At 37.2% G+C, this 26,925-nt stretch overlaps 1 protein-coding gene across 1 annotated transcript in view; it reads right to left on the bottom strand.

The window, feature by feature from the left end:
- Window positions 1–23,716, bottom strand: part of LOC131026686 (mitochondrial inner membrane protein OXA1) — a 129,592-nt gene extending 105,876 nt beyond the window's left edge. Inside the window, exons 1-2 of the mRNA XM_057956640.2 lie at window positions 22,849–23,716; window positions 7,114–7,204 (exon numbers count right to left, since the gene is read on the bottom strand). Of these exons, the coding sequence (XP_057812623.2) occupies window positions 7,114–7,204; window positions 22,849–23,318 (561 nt within the window). The 5' untranslated portion in view covers window positions 23,319–23,716. The remainder of the gene's footprint in view (window positions 1–7,113; window positions 7,205–22,848) is intronic.
- Window positions 23,717–26,925: the final 3,209 nt, after the last annotated feature.

Below are 26,925 nucleotides of genomic sequence, written 5' to 3'. Positions count from 1 at the left end.
TAAATTGATCTCGTAAGAACATAGTCAGCCATCCTGGAATATAACAATAGAATTTGATCATGCAAGAGAATGAAAGCTAAGATGAGTATTAATCTCGACCTTCAATGTAATGGATAACAATTTGTGGCCTATGGCCTTTTGCTTCAAACAACAGATTAACAATGGCACCTTTGACATCAATGACAATTAATCTCACCAACAATCTCATCCATACTTCTTTGACATCAATGACAATATGTGCAACAAAACGTTTTTCATTAATAGTTTTATTAGACCAAGTTTAACTTTGTCTATATTCAAAATTGATGAACTTGCTCAACCCATACTAGATCCTAGTTTTATAAAACTCGTAGTTACTTGTAGTTGAATCGTTTATTGGTTGTATATGAAAATGAATGCATCTACTTGACATCTTAGGTCCATGTTAAACTTCCAAATTCGCATCTATATCCTGGGAACTTAGCTCACATGTAGTCAAGATATAAACTTCCATTCATTATATGTTAGTCAATATAGACAGAATGTATCATCAAGTTTTTTTTAAAATCAAGATCATTATCGATTATTTGTATCATAGATGGAAAACCACCGAGTCCTCGATGAGTTTTGAAAAACTCGCGAATTTTTTTGCTCGGCAAGTATTTATGCCATAAACTCACACAAAAACTCGCTCCCTAGCAAAAACTTCGCTGCATAAAAAAGAGGCCCAAACACGTCAAAAAATTATCTAATTTCTGTTTTTCAAGTCAGTCTCATTCTCTTCATCAAAATATATACATGAAATATAACATTTAGGTATAAGAACTTATACTTTAAGTTATATATCATATATATTGGTTGGCAAGATGTTTGAGAGTGGTTTCAGATCTCTAGGAGTTTTAATGCAAATTACAGATTTTAAAAGATCTTTTAAATTTTTAGACGGTGTCAAATTTCAGTAATTAGTAGGCTCCTCTCTGCATTCTCTCGCTCTCTCTATCTCACTCACTTTATCTACCCTCTAGACCTATCTATCTCCCTATCACTCTTCCTCTATCCCCTCTCTCTACCACTCTATGATCAAGGACATATGAAGCTGCACAAATTTTATTCAGATGATATTGTGCTCCTCCATTTCATTCAATATAGGTTACATATTTATAGGATTTTGTAGATCCTACCTTATAGGAAACAACTTATCTAATTATAATGAGTTGTTGTTTGACCAACTCATTTTATACTAACAAACTTATTATTTTGACATCTAGAATAACTACGTGAGTTGTTTCTATAACTCACTTTAGTTTTATCATAACACATACTTATTTTATGCATCCTATGTGAACACTAATAATTAATTTCCCAACAAGAGTGTGAGAACATCAAAAGAACCAACAACGTCAATGCCTGAGGAGCCAAAGAGGCAATCTTCTTGGAGGAATAAAGCACCAAGAAAAATATCTCCCACAAAATAAAAGAAAACTGCTCATGGATTTCAACTTGTGCATAAACCAAGTGAACCTAAAGATAGTCTTGAGATGAAGGGATTGGGCAGCAAATTTGTTGTAGGCAATACATAAGGAACTGTTTGTTTGAACCTAAAAACATGTTATAGTCTAAACCCTCTCAACCAAAGTCCCGTCAAAAGAACCCAAACAAGGGCCTGAAACGTCAAACCCATAAAGAGTTGTCAGCTTAGCTATTGCATCAAAAATACATATCTTAGATAGGATATCCTACAAATGTGTTTCGACACTGTTCTCAAGAACAAAAGTGAAGTACATCACTTGTAAAGACAAGACTAAGGCAAGCCAAAGCAAGAGAAGGCCTCAAAAATCAAACACCTAATAAGTATATTAGTGGTTCTAACCACACTATATAGGGTCCCCTTTGTGGCAGGAAAAAAACCTACAAAGGGCATCCTAGCTGGCATTGAAGACCATGGCTTTTGTTTTATTGAGGTTGAATAAAAGTTGGTGAAGAACACAAAATTCCAAAAGTGTATCAAGATGCCTATATAAGTCATCAAGGGAATGAAAGAGGAGGACCACATCATCTACAAAAAATAAGATAGCAATCACAACAAAGAAAGAGACCTTGTTAGCATTGATATGTTGTCTAAAAAGACCTCCAACTCATCAATGTAGATACCAATGAGGGTTGATGAGAAAGGGAAACCTTGCAAAACTCCAATAGTACTTTGAACACAAATGAAAAGGCCAAGATAAGTACGGAAGCACCTAACAATTGTCTCATAGAGCCACATGCCAACAATGAGAATCTCAAAAATACCAATGTGATACTTTTGGGAAGAACAAACTTTGCAAACAAAGTCAAAAGGCTCTTAGGCTTCAAAAGCAACAAAAGACTATATATATATGATCAATTTTCACAATTTCCAAAAATTCTTGACAACAAAAACCCATGACACTATCAAATCCAAGAAGCTTGTACATTTAGGGGGGAAAGACATTGACTTTACTTTAAGTTCTGCTACTTATTGCATAAACAAGGAACTTTCTTCGTCTTCAATTAGCTTTGATCACCTGCAGCAATTTGGCTCTCATTCTGTTGATTAGCTCTTACCAAGGAGAGTAGAGAAGAATGAGTTGGTATGGTGGAGGATATGATTTGCGTTGGCTATCTGTGTCTTTGGGCTGACTTTATGGCATCAACATTGTTTTGCCGTTGCCTATTAAGAATAGACTTGTGCAAGTATTTTGCGTTTGTGTCACCATTTTTTATCCCAGTCTCATAAGTTCATCAACCCCAATAATAAGCTTCATTCTTCTATGCCTAGGTAACTATGCCTAGTTAAGAGAGGGTGGATGAGATTTTGTTCCTTTTTTTAAATCCTATATGCCCTCTTCTCAGATAACTTCTTGAGTAGTGCCCTATTACTGCATATTTATGTGATTTTTGAGAAAATGTATTCAAAGGTATCATCTTTCAAGCTTTGAGTCTATATCTTAGATATTTAAGCTCATGCATAAATCAATACATTGCAAATACTTTACCTAATGCTTTTCCTTCCACCATGTCAAGATATTTCAATAGAATTCATGGTGGAGAAGCCGCACGTTTATTTGAGCTTGATTTAAAGATTTAAACGTTAAGCTCTATTGATCAATCATCTCAGAGTGTTGTTTCACTAATCCACTGATTCATTTGATAGTTTTCAGTGAGCCAGTTGTCAAAAAGGATTATTCTATTGATCTTTACCACTGTGTAATTTATGCCCTTCCTTTTGTAGCACCGAGTTTTAGCACCCCAAGTAAAATCAATGCCAACCATTTGGATATGAGTGAGAAGACTCAACAAAGTATCTACTGTCCATTTGTTGAATTCAAAGCTCCCTTTCTAAGGGAACTTTATTGTGTTAAAACGCAACACCAGAGTAGTTTATAAATGGATGAAGGTCTAAAACAACTGGTTGATTTGGTTCAAATACTGCCTTTTGTGTTCCTATCAGGAAGTACAAATAGACTTGCTATGAAGATATTACACTAAAACTCAAAGGAGTTGAAATGGGAAACTAGGCTGCAGGGAAAAGAGGAGTGTGAACAATAGCAAACCTGGTAGGATCCCATTAAACCATAATTTTGGTGTTAACAATGATATATAAACTGCTTAGAGCTCCAGAATACTCTTACACTACAGTTTTCTTAAGGAGTCAGAGCCAATTGTTTCTTTAAGGAGAATCATATCCAGTGTATCTTGTAGAGAAAATGTTGTTTACTAAGTTGACCGAATCCCTTTAAATTCCATGAGTACTCACATCAGCGAGAGTGAAGATGTCCACCCATTCAATTGCTTGATCAGTGCTTGTAAACCAACGTTTAGTTCCTTTGGGAGTGGAACTATAACCAATCCTTTTTATTATAGTGTTTGGCCTTGCCAATGTCCATGCATGAATACTATCCATAAGTTTAACTATGGACTTTTTTTCTATGCACATTTTATCTAAATTTGTACCAAAAATGCATTTATTTTTGTTGTTTTTCGGTTTGTTTGTAGCTTATCAAATAGGTGGCATGTTCTTGCTTTGTTCATGTGTTGTTCAAGTGGAGTTGTGAGGTTCTTAGCTTCCCAAGTGCCTGTTACTTCTATTTCTGTTTCAATCTCAGCGAGTGAAGCAAAAACAATATGAGCCTATTTTGGATAGTGGTTTATCTTTTCTTTAATATACTCTTTGCGATTTCTCCTCTACTTTTTCTCTATTGTGGTTGAGATTAAGAAAGAGAGGGTGGAAACTGATGATATACTTCACTTCCCTGTGAAGGAAACACTGTGTGTATTTGCTTGGGAGTTTATATTTTGTGGTAAGCAGAGCCCAAACCAAACAAGGTACCAATGCCCATGGTAAGATCTACATCTAAAAAATTCAGTTTCATAGTCTACCTGTTGTTCCCACTCAACACAACCCAAATCTAGCAATATTTTTTGGTAAGGCTTTTGCCAGATCTATGCAAACACAGCTTCTAGCATAGCTGAGCACTACAGGATTCCTTGTTAAGTCAATGTCTGATATGTATTCCCCAATAGCTCCTCTTGCCCTCCTTAGTGAGTATTCTTGCCAGTATTTACTTGGAAGAAAAAGAAGACTTACACACGTGGCATTGTGTTTGGGAGATCCTCTATTGAGTTGAACAATAGAAACCAGTTTTTCATGAAATAACCCAAATTATTCAAAAAACAAAGACCTTGGTATATTTGATAGTTTTCCTATATTGCAGAGATGATTGCCTTGAAATAGTTGCCCATTGCCATAGCAAGATCTACACCTGAAATCTATAGTTTCACAGTTAGACTCTAACTGTCGTCCCAACTCAACTCTACCCAAAACCTAGAAGTATTCTTTGGTAAGGCTTTCACCAGATATAGACTAGAAACAGATCCTACCATATATAAGAACCCCATGATGTTTTGTGTAGCCATAGGCTGTTATGTATTACCCAATGGCTCCTCCTACATTCCTTGGTGAGTATTCTTGCCAGTGTCCACTTGGAAAAGAAGGGATATTCATCCACGCTGGGACTGTGCTTGGGAGATCCTATATTAGGTTAAACAATGGAAACCCAAATTTTCCATTAGTCATTTCAAGCAAATATGGTAATTTTCCTATTTTGTGCACAATATTTCCATGAAATGCCCCTTAGGCATCATTAGAAAGTCAACTGCACCCATAGGCTTCCAATTTTCTTATACCCAGAAATGTAATGTTTTGAGAGCAGAAAAAGACCCTATAAATCTGCAGATCAATGCCTTATTCTTACAACAGCCATAACCTACTTTCCATCCCTTCCATGGAGAATTGAAACTTCAGGGTGCTTCCCGTTCTCTTTCTTAATTAGAAAGAAGGCTTTTATGACTATTATTTTTCATAACGTTGTAAGAATTCTTCCGAATTCTCCTCACATAATCTTATTTGATTCTGTGGAGCTTGCTGCTTTAGGAGTTGTGAGCTGAAAGTAACAAGGAGGTGGCTTGAAGAAGTACATAAACTCCTCAGAATCAGCTTCTAGTCCATTTAGACTTTGACAGAAAAGGAGAGATTTTTGTTTGTATGGGTTGGGAGGATGACTTCAGATGGAAGGTATGTGATCATGAAAGGAGAAGATAAAATGCTGACATTATGTTTGACCTATCTAAGATGATATTTATGTGTGTGTGCTGCCATGGTAACACATATAAAACTGTATTTATATATGTACAAGCTTATACTTCTGCTCAACTAAACTAGATAATAATGCAACCCAAAATGAGTTTTCATTAGACATGTATTAGATAAAGCATAAACAAAACCATCCAGATTCTAAACCTTGATTTTGCGTTACAAACAAACTTTCTTTGTAATGTCCCCTTTTGGGATATACCTGAAATTTGCCAAAAATAAACAATTCCAACAAATAGAATTCTATGATAAAATTACATAAATGTAATGCCATTTTAGAGAAAATCCTAAATTAGATCTTATAAACAATATTGATTAACATCAAAGCATTAATATCAAGAATCTATGATCGTATACAAGTAATCTCTATTAAAATGAAAGCATTCATATCATTTCATAGCTTATTTCCATAGCCAACCATAGTAGGAATCCAATGGAAAAGCTTAATAGGACATCGGGAGACTGTCCCCCTCAACCAAGCCCAAGGGCATGGAATGAGCCCCCAAGTCATTAGGCCCCTTGGCCCACAAGTATGGCAGGACCTCCAGTCCATCCATCTTGGGGTTGGTGTGATTGATGAGAAAAGACCAGTACTGCTGCATCTTCCTATCAAACATTTCACATTGATTCCAAACATGATTGCTGATGGAAATTAGGTTAATAATTGCTAATCCTATGTTTCTTGCTGAATTGGCAATTTAATCAAACAAGTAAAACTTAAAGCATCCTAACAGATTTATGTTGAGATAAATACAATAAAATTTGTATACCAATTACTTTCCTTAATATTATAGATTGCTGTATTTTATTTCTGAATTCTTTTTCCAAATCAGACTTGATGATTCAATGCCTTTTCCCAATGAATAGACCCACCTTTTATATTCCCCATGAAGAGATGAAGAGTCACAACTTTTATTAGTATAGCAACTCTTCACAAGGGATACAACTTCTCATAAGTGAAGCATCCCTCCTTTATACTAATCACTGCCCATTCAAAACCAAACAATGCTTCCTTAATTTTGTTTGGTAAAACATGCACCCTTTGGAGGAACCGCTGCCCATAACTATTGCTCCCCTTTGTATTTCCTTCGCTGTGGCTTAAAGGCAATGATTTATAGCATTTAAATGCTGTTATCTGAGACTCTGTGGCGGGGGCATGACATTCTTCACTAGAATTTCCTATTAATTGTAAAGCATAAATAGTTATTGATTCCACATCCTAAATAGAAATATAATTCAACAAGAAAATCTGCTAAGTTAGCATCCCTTAGATCTAATACCTGTTTATTTAATTACAACTGGGTGTTTCTGCTATTGTGATGGAGTGGACAATTTATGTGCAAGTGAGCACTACTTGAAGAATGATTTTTATGAATTTCAATTAGTAAATAATCCTTAGCAAGCATTAGAATGAGTCCATTTGTCTAGCACAGAAACATCCAAAATGATGATATACATACTGTCAGTCTGGTAGTGGCTTTTAATTGAGAAATCAAAATTGGTATTGTAAGAGAACGGATGAGGAGAGTCGATGCTGCTATAGATGCCCACCTACAATAAAAAGTTAAAAACTTAGAATCTCAGACAGCATGGCATATCCCTTTTTAGCAATATTTACAAGATCTCTTCTTAACAATACTCATAAGAAACTATTTCTGTTCAAAATGCCAAAAAAAATATCTATAAATGACTATCATAACTATAACTGCAACTTTGCAAAATAAAAAAAAATTAAACATTGTACATGATGAGTCCTTTGTATTGTCATTCATCTACAGAGTCATTTGTCAGTTTGATAAGTCCTCTGCCATCAAAATTTCAAGAAAAATTCCTTTTTGCAATTAAGCATGCCCTCTATGCTACCCCATATCCAAATTCCCCACTTCTTTGACAAATAAATGCATAGTAACTCAACCAGCGGAGATAGTATTTCCATTAACTTTGAAATACTGCACAACACCAATATCAAACCTGACATCTTTTGATTTGAGTGTGTTGAGTTATTACCTAAGTTGCCAAATCAGAATCATATGCAAGTATGGGTATGTGGGTGCAATGTGCCAGAACAGCAGAAAATTTTTGGAGGGTGGGGCACCTTTGGGTATGTCCATACAAAAAACATATATATATGTTTGCAACTAAAAATAAGAATTAAATTCAGAACACCACATATCATGTATATGCTAGATAAAACTACCATAAATGTAACAAATTTGAAATATAATATACTAATTAAATAGCAATTTGTCAAAACTTGAATTTCATCATAGCTATTCTGAATTCATTGTTCATTGGGTAAATATTAAAATAACACAATTAGTAATCAGTATCATAATCATGAAGACCAACATCAATATCACCATTCACATTAGATAAATACAAATAGATTAGAAGAACCACATGCAACCCCAATGCCACTTGCAATAAAAGTATGCTGGGTACCTGTTCATGTGTCTTTTATACACAATCAAACACAGAATAAAATACCCAAAGGTACCTTATCCTCTCTTGAACAAAGCTTCCCCGAATGCTGAAGATTTTGCCTAAGGATCAATCGAGGCAACTCCAAGGTTCTAAAATTGTAGGTTCTCTACTTGTGGATAAGCACCAGTGTTCGTTGTGTTTGCTGTTTCATCAAGGGGCCTTACGTACTTTCTATGAAAGCTGGTTAGTGCGACTACTTTACCAATGAGGAACTGGATTTTCCTAATACTAACCGATGTTTCAAAAAAAGGCAAAAGATAAAGGATTCGAGAGGGCTATGCTAAACTAAGCCTAAGAATGACTAAATGGAGGGCGATCTTAGTGAAACTCTACCAATCTCAATATTGCCATAGAATAACAACTCTACTAGAATCAGTGCGATATTCTAAGGGAATTCAAAGATTTTTGAATCATTAATGAACATAGATACTATCAATAGGATACATATCAGTATTCAAGTAATGATTGAACCCTAAAACATTTCAATATCTCTAGTTGACAACATAGGACACACTTACAATCAATAAGAGGCTAGTGGTTTGGACTATGAGCTTCCACTAAAAGATCAAACACAGCATTTATCACTCAATCTAACTCTAACATCTAAATACTATCTTTAATAAGAGTGATTTCAAGAAGATGAACAACCATGTAAAGGGCCAAAAAGATTGCAATAAAACACCATAACTTCAATATTTCATTGATCTCATAGCAAAATATAACAACAATTGTTCAACTTTCCCTCTTCACCAAATTTCTATAACTACTCTTCTTCTCTGCTGCTAATAAACTTATTCCTCTTAACCTTAACCTTTAAAATGAAATGAGTGAGAGCTTATATAGCATTCTCAAATACAATGAATGGCCCAAATTTAAAGAAGATCGAGGGCTGAGATTTTGACACCTAAACCCTAATTAGGGTTTGTTACAAAAAAAACCCTAATCAGATAAGCATTATCCTAACATACCCAATAGAAATTGGGACAAATAACGAGCAAGCATCGTCCAATAGGGATTGAATCGCCACATCATTTCATAACAACTTCTCATCTAGAATTTTGTTCCCTTTTCCTTGTTCCTTTCTGGAATATTCAATAAATCTGGACATAATACCTGGCAGGTTCTTCATTCGCTCTTCCAAGTGAAGGACCTCATCAAAGGCCAAAAGAAGAGTCATCTCCCATCCGTGCTCCAACTCTTTTGTCTTCTCAATCAAGAACATAGTAGTATACATCTGATCTCGCTACTCTTCTGTGATTACATCTTCCTCTCTACAAAAGATGACCTTGAACCTGTCCTCCAATTCTTGGACGTCCACATTTGTTTCAATCTCTATCCTTCTATCAAGGATTGCACACAATACATCAAACACCTTATCCTGAATAGGATGGATAGTGTCCTCAACTCAGCTGCACCTATTATTGATGTCCTTGAATAGAACTTCCTTCATTTGGAGCAAAGTTGACCATTGTAGGAGATTATGGGTTCCACCATCAATTATCCTCTCTTGTGCTAAAACCTGTCTTGATGTCCTTCTTACCACTTGCAATACTGGGATGACAATGTCTCTAGTGTGAGTGAATGCATCGACAGATACCACTAGATTATGAATGATCTCAAGGACTTGGATGGCCCTGTGGACTGTTTCCATCATTCTTCAAACAAATTCCTTAGCTACCATGTAGGATCTATCAATCCATGTATCCATGAGTCAGGCTAAGTTCTTCATCTTTTCTACCTGATTTATTGACTCAAGAGGGAGTGCCTGCAAGGGTGAGACTACTGGATCCTGTCACCTTAACGGCTGGTTAAGGTGGCTAAAATAATTCCTCCAAGCGTTAATCTACTTTTCCAACCTTTTATTCTTTTCCATTTCTTCTTTTAGTTTATCATTAACTACCCTTACTAAATTAGTCGCATCTTCCATGGCTTGCTCAGAGGTAACTGGGCCAAGATCAAATGTCTCTAAATCATATTCTTCTGCCATGATCTCATCATCATACTTGTCCACTGTTGGTGTAGCTATATGTATCTTTCTGGATCCTGTATCATCTCTGATTACCTTTGACATCTTTGTAGTTTTCTTCCTTTCAACCTCCTCTTGAGAATTGCCTAAAAGGTTTTCTAAATCAAATACTTGTTCCTCATCTTCAACCACAATTATCCTCATCAATCTTTCTCTAAGCTAATCTGGAATGGAAGGCTTTCCTTCTCTTCCTTGTACTTCCTAAAGCAATGGCTTCTTGCCTCTAAAAAAAGATGTCGCTTCATCAGCATTGCTTTCTCTTTGTTGCTCATTAACATCAACTTGGAGAGGAAGATATTGACTTGATGAGTGTTGAGGTGTCCTTCCTTTGTCTTGTTTGTCATTCTATACTGTGGATTCCATAGACTCATCTATCTCATACACCTTCTCTCTTTGATCCTCTCCTTGACTTACCTCCTTTTCATGTCTAGAAGAAGCACTCGAGGGATGATCAGGATTCACCTTTTGTTTTTTCTTGGATGATTCTCTCTTTTCAGGTCCTTTTCTCTTCGACCCCTTAGAATGAGAAGTGTTCTCACTTGCACTCGCCTCTCCTTCTTTTGTTCTTGTTTCTAAGTTGAATGTCATAGCTATGTTTTGTTCCTTCAACTTTTGATGTTGGACATCTACCCATCTGTGAGTACAACTCAAGACTGGATCCATAAATGCTCTGAAGTCTGCGACTTCTTGCTCAGCCCAAGCAATCTTCATTTCTTTGTCTTCTTTCTCATAGGAAGATTGAAGATATCTACCTCTCTTGTGCTTGATCTGCTACTCTATAAACTTTGCATTTCCTGATAAGATCTAAGGGCAAGCGAGAGTGCATCTTTCTTTTTACCTCTACATCATCTTGAACATTCATCCAGAAGTCCTCTACTTGAAACACATGCCTATACTTCTTCGCAACTGTTTCTTCCATATGACCATTAGGATCGAAATTTTCTCTCGAGGCAAAAGATGTGAATGAGTAGAGAGATACCTCCTTTTCTGCAACTTCAGTTGCTTGAGAATTAGGACATACTTCAATTGAATTTCCAAGTGAAATAGGTGTAGGGATACCATTCCCATGCTTGTGTCTTGATGCCTTAGCACAAGCTGCCAGTTGTCTAGTCACCTCAAGTAGTACTATTCTAGTACTATTCTATCCGTAGGATACCTCGGCAACATATAAGGAAGTGAAGGACATCCATGGATCCTGATGTAGGTGAATTTAGGAAATTGAACGAACCATGCACCATGTTTCTTCACGAGTTCTTGTGCTTCTGGAGACAACCTTTGGTGAATTCCTCCTTGTAGTGTCTTGGTGATATGCATTGTGAAAGTATCGTTGACTAGCTTATAGTAATTCTTAGGCGGATGATGCAATTGAGCATAAGAATCGCATACTCTTATCTCTCCGGACCCTCTCCCAACAACTCCTTTGTGTGGTAGTCCTGCATACTCAAAAGATCTGGCTAAAGAATATATAACATACGAACTCATGTGGAATGACTTAGTGGGGACTAGCCTCCTCAACTGCACGTCTAGGTTGTTACTAACAATCCTGGCCTAGTTGAACATTCCTTTCCCTTGAACAATCACCTGTATGAAGAAGAACATCCACCTGTCGAAAAAGAAGGCTTGGGAGGCACCTACAATTCAATTAAGCATGGTAATCGAGTCTCTGAATTCTTCTTGGAAATCAATTTTGTGAGGTGTATTGGGTATCTTATTTAGGCGAGGCCTACTTTTGAGTAACCAATTCTTATTGATGAAGTTTAGACAGGTATTAGGATCATCTTCGTAGATAGACTTAGCTCCTTCTAGGCTCTTGTAGATCATATCTCTCTGCTCTGAAAAATGAAAAGCTTCACTTATAGCTCCTTCTAAGAGATAGGTGAAGATAGTTCCATCTTTGGCTACAATCGTCCTTGAATGCGAATCATAGTGCCTGGCACATTCGATCATTAACTCATGACATCTGACTACAGGAGGGAAGTCTGCGGCCTTGATGATCCCACTCTCAATTATCTTCTTGGCTATGGGTGATGGCTTGCCGATGTAGGGTGCTTCTCAAAACTTCTTCACCTTGAAGTTTCCTAAGTTGGTGTCTCTAATATTGCTCCATTTGGATACGATCCTTGTCTCCAAGTCGTCATTCTTTTGATCTTCTTTAATGAGAGCTTGCCGGGTAGAGGATCCACTTGCCTTGGGGGCCACCATTTGTTACCTATAAAAAGGGCTTAAGTTAAGTTTTAGGTATGGTAACCTAGATAGGTGATTCAAGACCATAAAAGGAACAATTGAGCTTCAATTTGAACTTGAATGAATAATCCTTGAAATTTACAAATTGAAATTACAAATGAATTAATCTAAATTATGAAGACCTATCTTTAAAACATATTAAACAAAATCAGATCTTCATTTAATCCTCTTCAAAATAAATCAGATTGCACATACCTTAACCTTGATTTTTGAGCCTTAAAGAGAATGATCTTGAAAAGAGGGGGGAAATAATGCCTTGCTATTGAATTCAACTCTTTCCAAAATGCTGTTCAAAGAAATTTGTTCTGCTAAAAGCTTCAGGTCTGCACCTCAAATTCACCTTCGAAGGATTGCTGATCTTCTAAGTTGTCCTTGAGAGGATCAGGTCTGAGATTAAGAAGGTTAAATCTGCCTGATTTATTATATGAGTTTTGCCTTCTTAAACCTGAAATTCGCCTTCTATCTGCTGGAATTCGCTTCTTCAAGTCTGCTCGTCAAATTCGCTTAAGGAAGAATGACTGAATGATTAATGATTTTGAGATTTACTTCCCCTTTATAGGCGCTTCCATCTTTCTTTCAAAAGGCCGACTTTGATAAAAAAAAAATTTAATTCCCTTTTGAGCTGGCCAACTTTGCTTAAATAAAATTAAAAAATTTGCTTTGGCGCCAAAGGGTGAATTTTATGAAGTTTTGAATTTAACAAGTGCTTGAATTTAGGCAAATTTTCCCTAGTTGCTCAAAATAACTTATAAGGCTTGATGAACGATTTAGGTGAGGAATAAGGTGTTTTGAAAAAATTCGCTCTTGTTCCTTTGAAAGGGGCAAAAGCGAACTAGGGGTATTAGGCTTGGACAAGCATTAAAACACTCTATATCACCTTCATCCATGTTGTTTCACCCTTGAGGTTTGCTAGGAAGACATATCGGAGATCTCCTTGCACAAATCTTGATGTTCAAAGGCAACTATGAGAAAACTCGCTTGTGTACCCTTGGAAGGACAGGTTCTATAGGGAATTTCGCTCTAGACCCTTTGGGAGGGTAAGGAGCGAAAAAGTTATTTGCACAAATCTTGACCATTTCCTTCAACTTTAGTTCTAAGTTTGGCTTTTAGGTCCTCTCCCCATCTCAATCTAGTTCATCTACCCTCAAAGTGATGTCTACTTCAAAGTGTTTTGGCAAGAAATTAGGCTATCTTAGGATTTCACTCTGGACCCTTTGAGAGGGTTAGGAGCGATTTTTGCTCTTTAGACTCAAATCTTCCACCTTTTCACCCTTCAATTGCTCCCAAGATATGATAACGTCCTAACTAAAACTCCAAGGCACAAATTTGGTCCAAATTTGAAGCAAGAAGGAGGATTCTATGAAAATTCGCTCTAGACCCTTTGGAAGGGTCAGGAGCGAAATTATTCCTTAGGCTCATTTTACATTTCCTTTTCTCTCCAATCACCTCAAAATTGTCTTATCAAACCTCCTCTTACCATGATCAAGTCCGTTTGCTATCAAAACAAAGTTGCCTTAGTGCACTTATGTGAAATTGAGAGTCTAGCTAAGGATTTCGCTCTAGACCCTTTGGGAGGGTCAGGAGGGAAATTTGCATTTTAGGTCCATTTTCATCACTTCATTGCCTTAAATCACCTTTCAAAGGCAAGTATGAATCAATGCTTTCCCAACCATGCCTTAGAAATCAAGATCTTGGTCACAACAAGGAGCAAGTAGGGGTTATAGGAAATTTCGCTCTGGACCCTTTGGAAGGGTCAGGAGTGAAATTTGCAATTTAGTCTTAATTCCATCATTTCCTTTGCTCCAATTCTCCTTGTAAGGCAAATATGCATCAATCATTCCTCTACTACGCCATAGGGATAAGGTTCTTGGTTTGAACAAGGAGGAAAATAATGTTTTTAAGAAATTTTGCTCTGGACCCTTTGGAAGGGTCAGGAGTGAAATTTGTCTTTAAGCTCATTTCACACTTCCTTTCTCCTTTCTTTGCCTTGAATTTAACTTCTCAAACCTCCTTCTATCACCATCAAGTCAACTTGCTCTCAAAGTGGTGTTCATTTCAAGGTTTTAGTGAGGAAATAAGGTCTCCCAAGAATTTCGCTTTGGACCCTTTGGAAGGGTCAAGAGCGAAATTGATGTTTTAGGCTCAATATTCCATCATTGACTTCATTTTCAACTTTTCCTCATCAAAAACAAGTGATTTGCCTTCAAGAATGCTTAGGAATGGATTAGTTCATAGGTTTGAGCAAGGTAGAATGCCTTATGAAGAAATTCGCTATGGACCCTTTGGAAGGGTCAGGAGCGAAATTGCTCTTCTAGGCTTAATTCACCTCCTTTTTCACTTGGCTTTGTCTTAAACAAAAGGATATATCTTAGTGAAACTCTACCAATTTCAGTGTTGCCATAGAATAACAACTCTACTGGAATCGATGCGATCTTCTAAGGGAATTCAAAGATTTTTCAAATCATTAATGAACATAGATACTATCAATAGAATACATATCTGTATTCAAGTAATGATTGAACCCTAAGCAATTTCAATATCTCCAGTTGACCACAGAGGGCACACTTACAATTAGTAAGAGGCTAGTGGTTTGGACTATGAGCTTCCACTAAAAGATCAAACACAGCATTTATCACTCAATCTAACTCTAACATCTAAATAATATCTTTAATAAGAGTGATTTCAAGAAGATGAACAACCATGTAAAGGGCCACAAAGATTGCAATAAAACACCATAACTTCAATATTGGTGAAGAGAGAAAGTTGAACAATTGTTGTCATATTTTGCTATGAGATCAATGAAATATTGAAGTTATGGTGTTTTATTGCAATCTTTGTGGCTTCTTACATGGTTGTTTATCTTCTTGAATCACTCTTAGTGAAGATAGTACTTAGATTTTGGAATTAGATTGAGTGATAAATGTTGTGTTTGATCTTTTGGTAAAGCTCATAGTCCAAACCACTAGCCCCTTACTGATTGTAAGCGTGCCTAGTGTGGTCAACTGGAGATATTGAAATTGTTTAGAGTTCAATCATTATTTGAATATTGATATGTATCTTATTGATAGTATCTATTTTCATTAATGATTCGAAAATCATTGAATTCCCTTAGAAGATCGCACCAATTCCAGTAGAGTTGTTGTTCTATGGCAATATTGAGATTGGTAGAGATTCACCAAGATCACCCTCCATTTAGTCATTCTTAGGCCTAGTTTAGCATAGCCCTCTCGAATCCCCTATCTTTTGCCTTTTTTTTTGAAACATCGATTAGTATTAGGAAAACCCAGTTCCTCATTGGTAAAGTAGTTGCAAGAACCAGTTTTCATAGAAAGTACGTAAGGCCCCTTGATGAAACAACAAACACAATGAACACTGGTGCTTATCCACAAGTAGAGAACCTACATATTAGAACTTTGGAGTTGCCTCGATTGATCCTTAGGCGAAATCTTCAGCATTCGGGGAAGCTTTGTTCAAGAGAGAATAAGGTACCTTTGGGTATTTTATTTTGTGTTTGATCGTGTATAAAAGACACATCAACAAAAACCACCCCTTATTTCCTCAGCTGAACCTCAAAGTGAAGCACCCTTGACATGCAAAAAAACAAAGGGGCCTTTAGAAACCGCATTTCAAAATGAGTCGAGACATTGCTGACCAAGTTGTAGCAAGGTGCATATATGCAAATGGGTTGGCTTTCAATGTCGTTCGCTCCCCATATTGGAAGCAAATGTTCAAAAGTGTTAATGAAGCTCCAAGAGGGTATAAGGGCCCAGGTTATGAGAAGGTACGTGGAACCTTATTGGAAAAAGAGATGAAGGGGGTTGAAGATACATTGAAACCCATAAGGGATTCATGGGCTGAGACAGGTGTATCAATTGTATTAGATGGGTGGAAAGATTCTAAAAATCATCCCTTGATCAATGTCATAGCGGTGTCCCCTAAAGAGGCAACGTTTTTTAAAGTTGTGGATTGCGAGGGCCAAATAAAAGATGGCAAATTTATTGCAGATATTCTCATCTTCGCCATTGAGTCAGTGGGACCCCGCAATGTTATCCAAGTCATAAAGGACAATGCAAAAAATTGTAGAGCTGCTGGTTTGTTGGTTGAGGAACGCTATGATCACATCTTTTGGACACCTTGTGCGGTCCATTCACTCAATCTTATGCTACAAAAGATTGGGAATAAAATAAAATGGATCAAAGATGTGTATGCAGTGTTCGCATTATGTGAACCGGTATGTGGACATAATGACATTGTATGTTGTCATTGATGTCAATACACTGAAGAGGTGAGAATCGGCATATGTAAGAACCAGTATAACACTGTGAACCGGTATCTGTACCAAAGTGAAGCGGTGTGCTTGTTCAAGGTGAACCGGCATAAGGTTATGGGAACTGGCACATGGAAGCATTGTATGACTACCGGTTGGTAGGTAGTTTCAACTTCAGGGCTTCCGGTTGGAGTGCTTCAAGGTGACTTTATGTGATGAAGTTAGCATGATAACGAAGAACAGATAGTGTTGCCACGTAAGCCTTGTGCGCGTGAAGGATCTTGCATAAAGAAGAGTGTTCTTATCTACCTTGGGAATGTGCAAAGTCTGTAAACGGTGATAGAGTGTGATGGGTTATCAGCCGCCATGAAATCGGTGGAAAACGAACGATGGAGAATGTCTTGAGATTGGATCAAGACTGTTGCATTCAATGCAGTAGGATCAACGGTCAGGATTGAACCGTTTGAATTGCTTCACCTAACAGGTTTAGGGTTTAGGGTTTATGCTACCGACCTGTCTGTTTCCTATAAGGTCAATGTTGTGTTTCTTTCTAAAGTTGTTGGCAAAAGTTTTGTGTGTGTATCTAAGAGAAGAGATACGTGATTCTTGCCAGACCAGAGGAGAGAAGTCATATCTGCAGAGTGTAAGTGCAGAAGGTGAAGAGGAGCTTAAGCGGATCTGCATTGGCATTGAGTGCTATTATCAGGTCATTGATATACCTGTTGATCTTTGGCCACTTCAACAGTTGTGAAATACCCTAACAGGGTAGCCTTAACCGGCTTGTTGAAAATCCTTTAACAGGGTAACTCGAAGCTACTGAGTCATTGATATCCTTTAGCTATTGAGTTCTTGAAATCCTCTAACAAGGTACCCTTAACAGGGTTTAACCCTTAATCGGGTATTGTAGCCATCCCTTAACCGGGTGATCCCTAACAGGATCGGTTCCTAACAGAACTTATTGTATCTGTCTTTAACCGGACAAGGCTCCTAACAAAGCGGACTTCTAAAGAGTTCAAAAACAAGCTTGTGGGTATTCATCCCCACCGTGGTTTTTCCCAGTTGGATTTCCACGTGAAAAAAATGTGTGTCAAGTGTGATGTTTTCTTCATGTGATGTTATGATTGTTTTCTGTTAAGCGGTGATGCATGTTGATCTTGCAATAATATGTACATCTTTGATGATAGATTGCCTGTTCATGCATTAGGGTGAAATGGGAATGAAGAGTTAGATTATATGAGAAGATAAGTGCTAATCGGTCTTTGCTTGTCTTAGTTATACTGGGTTTTGTCGGTTGAACTCTGTTGAAGGACCGGTGCTGCTGTTTGTCTGTCAGTGCATAAGTGTTAGTTGACAAACCGGTTTAAGGTTGTGTTTTTGCCTGTACTGATTCACCCCCCCCTCTCAGTACCGGTTTGGTACTATTCGTTCATCATTAAGTTATCATGCAGAGGCTGAGAACATCTAGATATTCATCACAAACCACCACATGTCTAAAGGGATTTTTATATCCTTTTCGAATTTGGAGCTATTGAAGGTAAGTAAAATAGTAATTTAATTTTACATTTTCTGATTTTTTTAATTTTCAATGTTCATAATATCATTTTGTAAGCTATATTATGTATTCTTTAAAGTTTGGCTTTATTTTTTAATCATTTTGGCATTAATTTGTGTTATAGGTTGCCGAGACCCGTTTTGAATCAAACACAATCATCTTGAGACGACTTGTGAAAGTTAGAGTGGCACTATGCAATATGGTGATCAGCACCAATTGGACTATATGAAAGCAAAGTAGCAGTGAGAGGGTAGCAAAAATTAGGGACGGAATATTGGATGAGTCATGGTGGGATCTTGTGACTTAGTATCACTAAGCCCATTATGAGCATGATTCGCTATACTGACATGGATAGGCCTTGCATTTGTGAGATTTATGATAGCATTGACTCAATGCTTGAAAAAATTAAGTGCACTATAAATGCAAGAGAGAATGACCTCGAGGAGAAATTCTTCAAAGAAGTGGAAGCAATCGTTGTAGAAAGGTGGAATAAGATGACCGCTCCTTTGTATCTTCTTGCCTATACCTTGACACCAAAGTACTATAGCAATCAATTTCTTGATAAACCAGGAAGGATTCCACCGTGGAGAGATCTAGAAGTATCTAATGGGTACAAGGCAGCATTCCTTAGACTCTATCCTAATGATGATTTGCGAGATATTGTTACAAACGAGTTCATAGAATTTGCAAATGGAAATGATCTAAGTGTTGATACTCTTCGTCATAGATCCAAGAAGGATGTTCATAGTCGGTGGTACTTCCATGGCGCAAGCTTCCAACACCTACAACCCCTCGCTGCCAAAGTTTTATCACAAGTTTAATTAATTAAAATTTATCACAAGTTTATTTATAGTTTAATTTGTCTTCATACGTTGCTAGTAATTTTTAATTTTAATTTTATAAATGTATAACTTTAATTGTTTACTTTGTCTTCATACGTTGCTAGTTCATTTGCTTCAAAAAGAAATTACAACGCATACTCTTTCATCCACTCAGTAAAGCGCAATAGGTTGCTATTAAAAAGAGCACAGAATTTAGTCTATGTGCATTCCAACCTACGTCTTCTTTCACACAAACAACGTGACTACGCCCATGGGGAAACGAAGATGTGGGATATAGAGTCAAAGCATACCGATTTGGATGCTCCCGCTTCTCAGCTTGTTGCATTAACACTTGATGACTCGAATAGCGAGCAAACTTATAGTGCAAGTGCAAGTGGCATTGGCTATGATGAACCCTTGCTAGTTAAATTCTTCAACCTGCTGTAATATTGTAATTTTTTTTGTATTTTTTATTATTAAAGATGGTCTTTCAAAAATAGACAGAAGTTGCAAAAGGGGTTTCTTCATTTTCATCACATATTGAAAATAATACTTGAAATAATCAGCTGAAACAATAAATTGGAGATTTTAGAAGCATACCCATAGGTCCTTAGCCAATTTATTGAAATAAAAAGATTAAATCAGCGACTTACAAAGTTCTGATTTTTATTCAGAAAACAATTCAGATCTGCTCTTATTTTAATAATAAGACGCCCAAACAGTAGAAGATGGCGCCAATTTAATGAGCAAGCTGAGTGTTTGGGAAAGGAGGCCTCCAAACCATAGAAAATTAACAACAATAACAGTAAATAAGAAAACCTACAACAAATCTGCCCTGTAAGAAGCCAAATCTGTCTGCAATCATCACCAATTTGACTTTTAAATGAAGCCAACCACCGCTACAACAATTCAACTGATCTTTCACAATCTCACCATTACCATGCACTGAAGAATAGACGTTCTCCAATGAAGAATCCAATCTAAAACCCTCAAGCTCCAAAACCCAGAGAGGAAGAGATATCAAATGATCAACAAATTAATGAGTTTGATTTCTCAAGGGGGTGGCTTTATGCAAAAACCCACGATTTTTAATTAGGGTTGCTTTTAGGGTTTGAAAAATATCATTGTGTTAAAACACTTTTAATATGGGCACGCAACTATGGAGAAAAATAATGTCACTTAAATAAATTTAAGTGAAATATTTTATTAAAAAGTCAATGTCATTTATTAAATATTGCCTATAATGTCAATGGGCCCTTGGTCTACTAGTGAAGTTGAATGGCTCCAAATGAGCCCACCAGGGATCAAGTCTTGCTGAGTGCAAGGCTCCGACATCATAAGGGATGAGGCCGGGATTGTGCCTCGGGCAAATTTGGCAGAATGGATACCCCTCAATCCTTGGCTCTTAGCCGAAGAGGTTCGGCCTATTGGCTCGTGCCCTCGTATCAGGTGGCAACAAATACTTTGTGAAGGCCCTCGCTAAGCTGGCAGCTCGCGGGCTTCATGCCCTTGTTGGGTTGTCGTGCTCACAAGTCTAGACCTCAATCAAAAAAAATTAAAAAAATAAAAATATTGCCTGTAATTCACTGAAAATTTAAAATCTCTCTCAATATGACTCCAAAAGATGAACCATCAGAAGCTGGAGATAAAGCTCCCAAAACCCATGTGACCAGGGGCTTGTCTAAAAATAACCAACTTCCCATCTATAAATAGCCCAAATGCTATAAATAGCAAATCCCTCAAACGAAGTCAGAAACTGCTCAAACGAAGCCTGAATTGAACCCAACCCTGAACTGAAGAACGTCATCCTCCATCCACTGTCCCCATGACCCTCTGTCCATACCCTGTTAGCCTACGAGGGTCCAAAAAAATAAGCTAACTCATCAACTCTAAAACCCTAACTAGAATGGGGACATCACATTGGCTCATCTAATGTCAATGTCAATGCTGAGGATGAGGAGGAAGAGGAGAATGAGGATGATAAATTAGAAATTTAGAGAATCCATTTGATGATTGAACTTTAAATTGTTGAAAGTTGAAACAATGATACTTGAATATTTTGGCATTTTGATATTAAACTTGATGTATATGATGCTATTATGGTATGATCATGATGCTATGATTACAAGTTTATGTTTGTTTTGTTGTTTATATGATGCTATGTGACACGCTAATCTTAATTCATGCTTATAGGCTGCATAAATATATATATGTTTTTGTACTAACGAACCCAAACCCCTTTTCAAATTTTTGTCGTACCTACGTACCGATTCTTTGAACCCGAACCGGTGCCCGAACCCCAACCGGCAACCTAGCTATTAATTGTTCAAATGTCCAGTTTGCAACCTTTTCTCTAAATATTTTGTTATGTGATTGAATACAGTTGTTTTCCTCTTTCACGTATATGGTTTCTTCGTGTATATAGAATGGAATTATAGGTTATTATTTGATCTATGATTCATTTGAGCCTATGTGATTGTATTTTTCTAAGATTGCATTCAACTTTAAACCTAGTTCCATGCTTTTCTGTTCTTTCCTGTGGAATGAATCTTTCTATTCATTGTTCTTTCTTTGTGATTTTTTTCCTGTTTCTGCTTGAGTTTAGCTGTCTTTCCTGCTTTGTGGTTAAAAGCATACCCTTAAAAATCCAAAACTTATCGTACAAGAGAGCTGCCCCTCTCAAACGCAGAGGAGGAATGCTAATTCACTAACAATCTCTCCAACTGTTGGAACATTTGTTGCTGCCTGTCAATCAATTCAGGGTCATTTTTCAAGGTAAAACTGCAGCAAAAGATCTGTTTACCAATAGAAATCAATTCAAAACTCTTATTAGGCAAAAATCTATCTTTTTTTCCATGAAAATGGCAGCTATATTGAAAATGCTTGAGACAAAAACAAGATCAAGCTTATTTTCAAGCCCACCATCTAGAGTTGGAGAAGAATGGGGGGCCTCTCCCTCTATAAATCAGTAAAAACAACAAAACAGTAATTCTAACCACAAGGTAAAGAGAAAATGGAAAGGTAAGCTTAACGCTACTTCTACCTTCGCAAAGAAAGTGATTAGGAAACATTGTGGGGTTGTGATGTTGATGACCATCATATGAAGCATGTTGACTATTGCATCCAAAGTTCCATCCTTGAAAAAACAAAAATAAATAATCTATAACTTTTTCCATGGACCAGATTGAATTTACTTACAAGGGGATAAGAGGCTGTCTTGTACTTCAGTCCACAAAGAGATGTTTAAAAAGCAATGAGGCTCTGTGAGAAAATGAACTAATAAAGGCTTTTCATATTAAAATCACAACTAGAAAGACAAAGCTATTTTTTTTTTTATTCTTGCTCTCAAGTCAACTTGATTCCTAAACAGTTCATAGACAAGTTAAGTTTGCAAGTGCACGATCATCTTAGATCTTATTCATTGGGATCGGTTTAACAAGGAGTAGGGCTAAGGGTAAGAAAGCAATGCAAGGTAAAGTTTACTATTGGCAAGCATTTCATTGATGGAATCATAGCGGATATTGTACCACTCGATGTTTGTGCAGTAGTATTTGCCAGCCTTGCATGTATAAGAGAAATGCAATCTTCTTAAGGAGAACCAACCAATTTCAGTTGGCGCGAGAGGGCAAGCATTACATTAAAGGTAAATCCAAACGCTTTCTAATTGGTGCCATTCAAGCGAGAAGATTGATAAACGATTGTGATTGGCTTCCTTTGCTTTTCTTGAGAGAGAATGAAAAAAAAATGTTGCTCTTCAATGCAATACTTCTCCTATGATGTCTACTAAAAAAGAACATATACCAAGGTAATGCACAATATAGGTGAACAGCCTCGATGAAGTATTGCAGAGCAGCAACAGGATAGGCGGAATCAGCAGCTGCAACAGCCACTTCATTGACAACCGGACTTGCATTGACAATATCGATACTGGTGTCGCCCAGGACCTCCGCCACATCATTCAATAATTCAATCTTGTCCGGCCCTTCCCCTATGCTGCTGTTGCTCCTGCTGCTGCTCACATACCTTAGCCCTCCAAAGTTTACTTCTATCCCTTGATGCAAACCGCATGTTGCGAAGCCTGTGGTAAATCTCTGCGTGTAGCGCCCAAAATCGTTATGCTTAACTTTACCCGCTTTCTCGTCCTCCTGCCTCACACACCACACAAAATCCTGACCATCAAAACCCTTGTGGCCACCAACATAAGACCACGACGAGGCGTGCCTGTATGAAACACTCCGCCTTAATTTTGCTAACAGTCCTTTCGAAGCCATGGGTGCTCTACTTTTCTAGAGATCGAATACGAATACTGCAACTCACTCGAGCACCCATGAGCACAACTGCTCCTTTCAATGCTCACTGGCCTAGGGGTTTTGCAAATCACCTTGAGGTTTTGAAATTACTTGAATACTTCCCCCGTCAACCATAAGCACAAAAAAAATTTCCTTTTAGTTACCCTATTTGTGGTTTGAACGAAAAAGAGGATATATTCGGAGCCCTAAACTCGCAATGGGGTTTTGCAAATCAAATGATGGGTCTTTCTTGGCAGTCAAGTAAATATAAAATCGCCTTGGGGTTTTGCAAATCAAATGATGAATCTTTCTTGGCAGTCAAGTACTAACGGTCCCGGGCATGAAAATTGGGAGATTTTTTTCCGAAGTAGAGTGTTTGAAGAATTTTGCTGTATGTGATATATTTGTAAAGGTGAGCGCAATTCACAAATGCAAGATAAACAAGGGTCATCTGGTTAGTACTTGTCACATTAATATTGTAATAGAAGCAAGTAATAAATGTAATAAGAAAAGTATCTAAGATTTTTTTTTTTTAATTATTATTATTTTTTAATTTTAAGAATAAGAATAAGAATACTTGTTTAAATGATTTGATTTTTAGTTATTAGTAAAGTTTTATGAAAGTGAAATATAAGATTGTTTAAATGATTTGATTTTTAGTTATTATTAAAGTTTTATGAAAGTGAAATATAAGGTTGTAGTTATATAATTTATAATTAGAAATAGTCAATTCAATTTTAATTATAATCCTAATTTTGTATTATATATATTGTAAGCTAATTTTGAAAAATAAGGTTGAGTATTAGAAACATTAAGATATATTGTAATTGTACCGATAAAAAAAAAGATATATTGTAATTGTAATATTATTTAATTCTATTAATATTAAACTACATGAAGATAACCCTAACCTAACTAAAATAATAATTTTAATATTATAATGCAAGATATAAAAGACAATATAAAAGATAACCCTGACACTCATAGTAACCCTAATTTAATAAAAAAACTCTAATTCTAATTTAACAAGATTAATACCTAAGGTTACTTGTAGTCTAACCATAACTCTAAACTCTAATTTAATTGCAATCATAAAAAGTAATTGTAATTTTGTAAAATGATTGTATTTTTTATTTTATAAATTGATTTTTATTTTAAAAAATTTAAAATTATTGGAGAAAGGTATACAATGGAAAAGATTAAACCCTAATAGTTTGATAAAATATTTATTCAAATTATTGTTTTATAAAATATTATTGGAGCGAAATGGTGGCGATTGAAGGCAGCAGGTGCAGGGATGCCGATGGGCGAAGTTTGGGCATTCAGGTCGCGAAGATTCCTAGTCAAAACAAAGTTGCCCCAAAGATTGGTTCATGGAGCGACAAAGCAAATATTGCCTTTCCCATTGAAGCAAGTAGGTTGCAACCCTCTCAAAAAAAGAGGCTAACTTTGGCAGAAAAGACATGTTCCATGGAGACAGATATTTCAGTCCGTGAATGAATTATGGAAATATGTATTCAAGTGACAACCAGTGCCCTATTGACCCGCATAAATGGAAGGGAAATGGCTTCATTTGGAAAAACAAAGGTTGGTTTCGCAAGGCCAAGTATCATGTTAGAGTATTCAGGTATTTACTTGATTAATTAAACATTATTTGTTTAATTATTTAAGTTCTCTTTATCTCTTTTACACTTAAGCTAACTTTAGGTGCATGTAATTAATTGTTTTAATTAATTGTTATGGCTTCATTTGGAAAAACAAAGGTTGGTTTCGCAAGGCCAAGTATCATGTTAGAGTATTCGGGTATTTACTTGATTAATTAAACATTATTTGTTTAATTATTTAAGTTCTCTTTATCTCTTTTACACTTAAGCTAACTTTAGGTGCATGTAATTAATTGTTTTAATTAATTGTTATGTGCAAACCTAGGTTTTCCCTTTTAGGGTTTCTTGACCTATTAAAGGTTGAGTTCTTTCTTTTCATTGTATGAAGAAGGATTATTATTGACAATACATTTTGGAGCATATTTTTCCTGTGTATTCTTTCCTTCTGTGATTTGCTTCATTGCTTCTCCTTGTAACAGGTTTTTCAGCTTGCAGAGATTATTTGGGCTCCTGTGGTGTTGTATTTTCTCAACTCCTATATGGTATTAGAGCTTCAGATCTGCAACTGCCTGTTCTTGTTTTGAGAATTTTTGTTTTGGAAGTAGATCTGGGGTTTCAAGAATTTTTTATGTACCTAGGGTTTGGGATTTTTTTTCTTGAGCACTTTGGGCCTAAACAGACCTCACCATTGTGCTCAGAAGGCCCAAAAACCCCTATAGTCATATAAAATTTGACCCATTTTGGTTCCTGAGCCTCTGGGTGAATTTTTTTCTCAGATCCAAGTCGTACGACCCTGGCACGCAAATCGAGAAAAAAATTTAAAAAGAAAATTTGCCTTTTTATGGCATGCAGGCCGAAATTTACTTTTAAAAAAATTCTTTCAAAAAAGCAAAAAAAAAAAAAAAAAAAGGCTTTTGTTTCTTTTTAAGAAAAAAAAATTTAGGGGAAAAGTTTTTTTTTTGGGGGGGGGGGATCCCACGGTACGCAGGGTACCATGGGCCCCCTGGTTCCGCAGAGCCTGCAAGACCTCGGGCCCCACACCCCCTGCCAACCTCCCTTCACTTTCTGGCACCGGCCCCCTTCCGGCCTCCCTCCGGCAACCCTGCTGCCGCCGCCGCCGCCGCCTGCGGCCCCCCGCTCCCCGGCTGTCGCCTCCCGACCCCCGCCAGCCCCACGGTCGTCGCTTGCGGCCCCCACCGCCTGCAACCCTCTACTCCTCGGTTGCCGCCTCTCGGCCCCCGCCGGCCCCACGGACGCCGCCTACTGCCCCCGTCGCCCGACCCCCTGTCGTCGACCCTCCCCAGCCTCCTCCGCCGCCCAGCCGGCTCCACCGCCCACCAGAAACTGTCGCCAAGCTCGGGTGCCGCCCGGACTCAGCCGTCGAGCCACCAGAGCGCCGCTCCCTAGCCTCCTTCGCCCAAACAAGCCACCAGACCTCTTTTTTGGCATTTTTCAGGGGGGGTTTGGTTTTTTGGTCATATCTTGGGCATACGGAGTTATTTTTTTGAAAAAAAATAGGCATTAGAAAGCTGGTTCCGAGGCCGACCTCATGGTGTTGGTAATGTTTTCCAATTTTTTTTTTTGACTATGTTTTTTTACAGTCAAAGTGAGGTCTCTTTTTTGCACTCTGGGAGACATGAAATGAGCATCCGACCTCTGTTTTTTGAAAACTTTATATTTTCGGAAAGCTTGTGCTGTGTACTTTCCAAAAATATGAGTTTTATTTCCAGATTCTACTCCATGCATATTTTATTCAGTTTTTTGTTTTTCAGCACTCTGGTGGATATTGTGGTTGTTTGAGGTCCTGGGATCTCTTTTCTGAGTAGGGTGTCTCTGTTTTGATTCTCGTTTCTATTTTCAGACTTCTTATCATTGTAGCATTGTATATATGCAAACACACTGAGATAAAGTGCTATCATGCATTGTTTACTTGGAATCTTGCATATCTTGTGTCTTGTTGTACATGCACTATTGATCAAGTGCCA

This window comes from Cryptomeria japonica, chromosome 8 (assembly GCF_030272615.1).
Source record: "Cryptomeria japonica chromosome 8, Sugi_1.0, whole genome shotgun sequence".
NCBI classification, from domain to species: Eukaryota; Viridiplantae; Streptophyta; class Pinopsida; order Cupressales; family Cupressaceae; genus Cryptomeria; species Cryptomeria japonica.
Note: the sequence above shows the minus strand (reverse complement) of the source record. Positions and strands in the feature narration are given on the sequence as shown.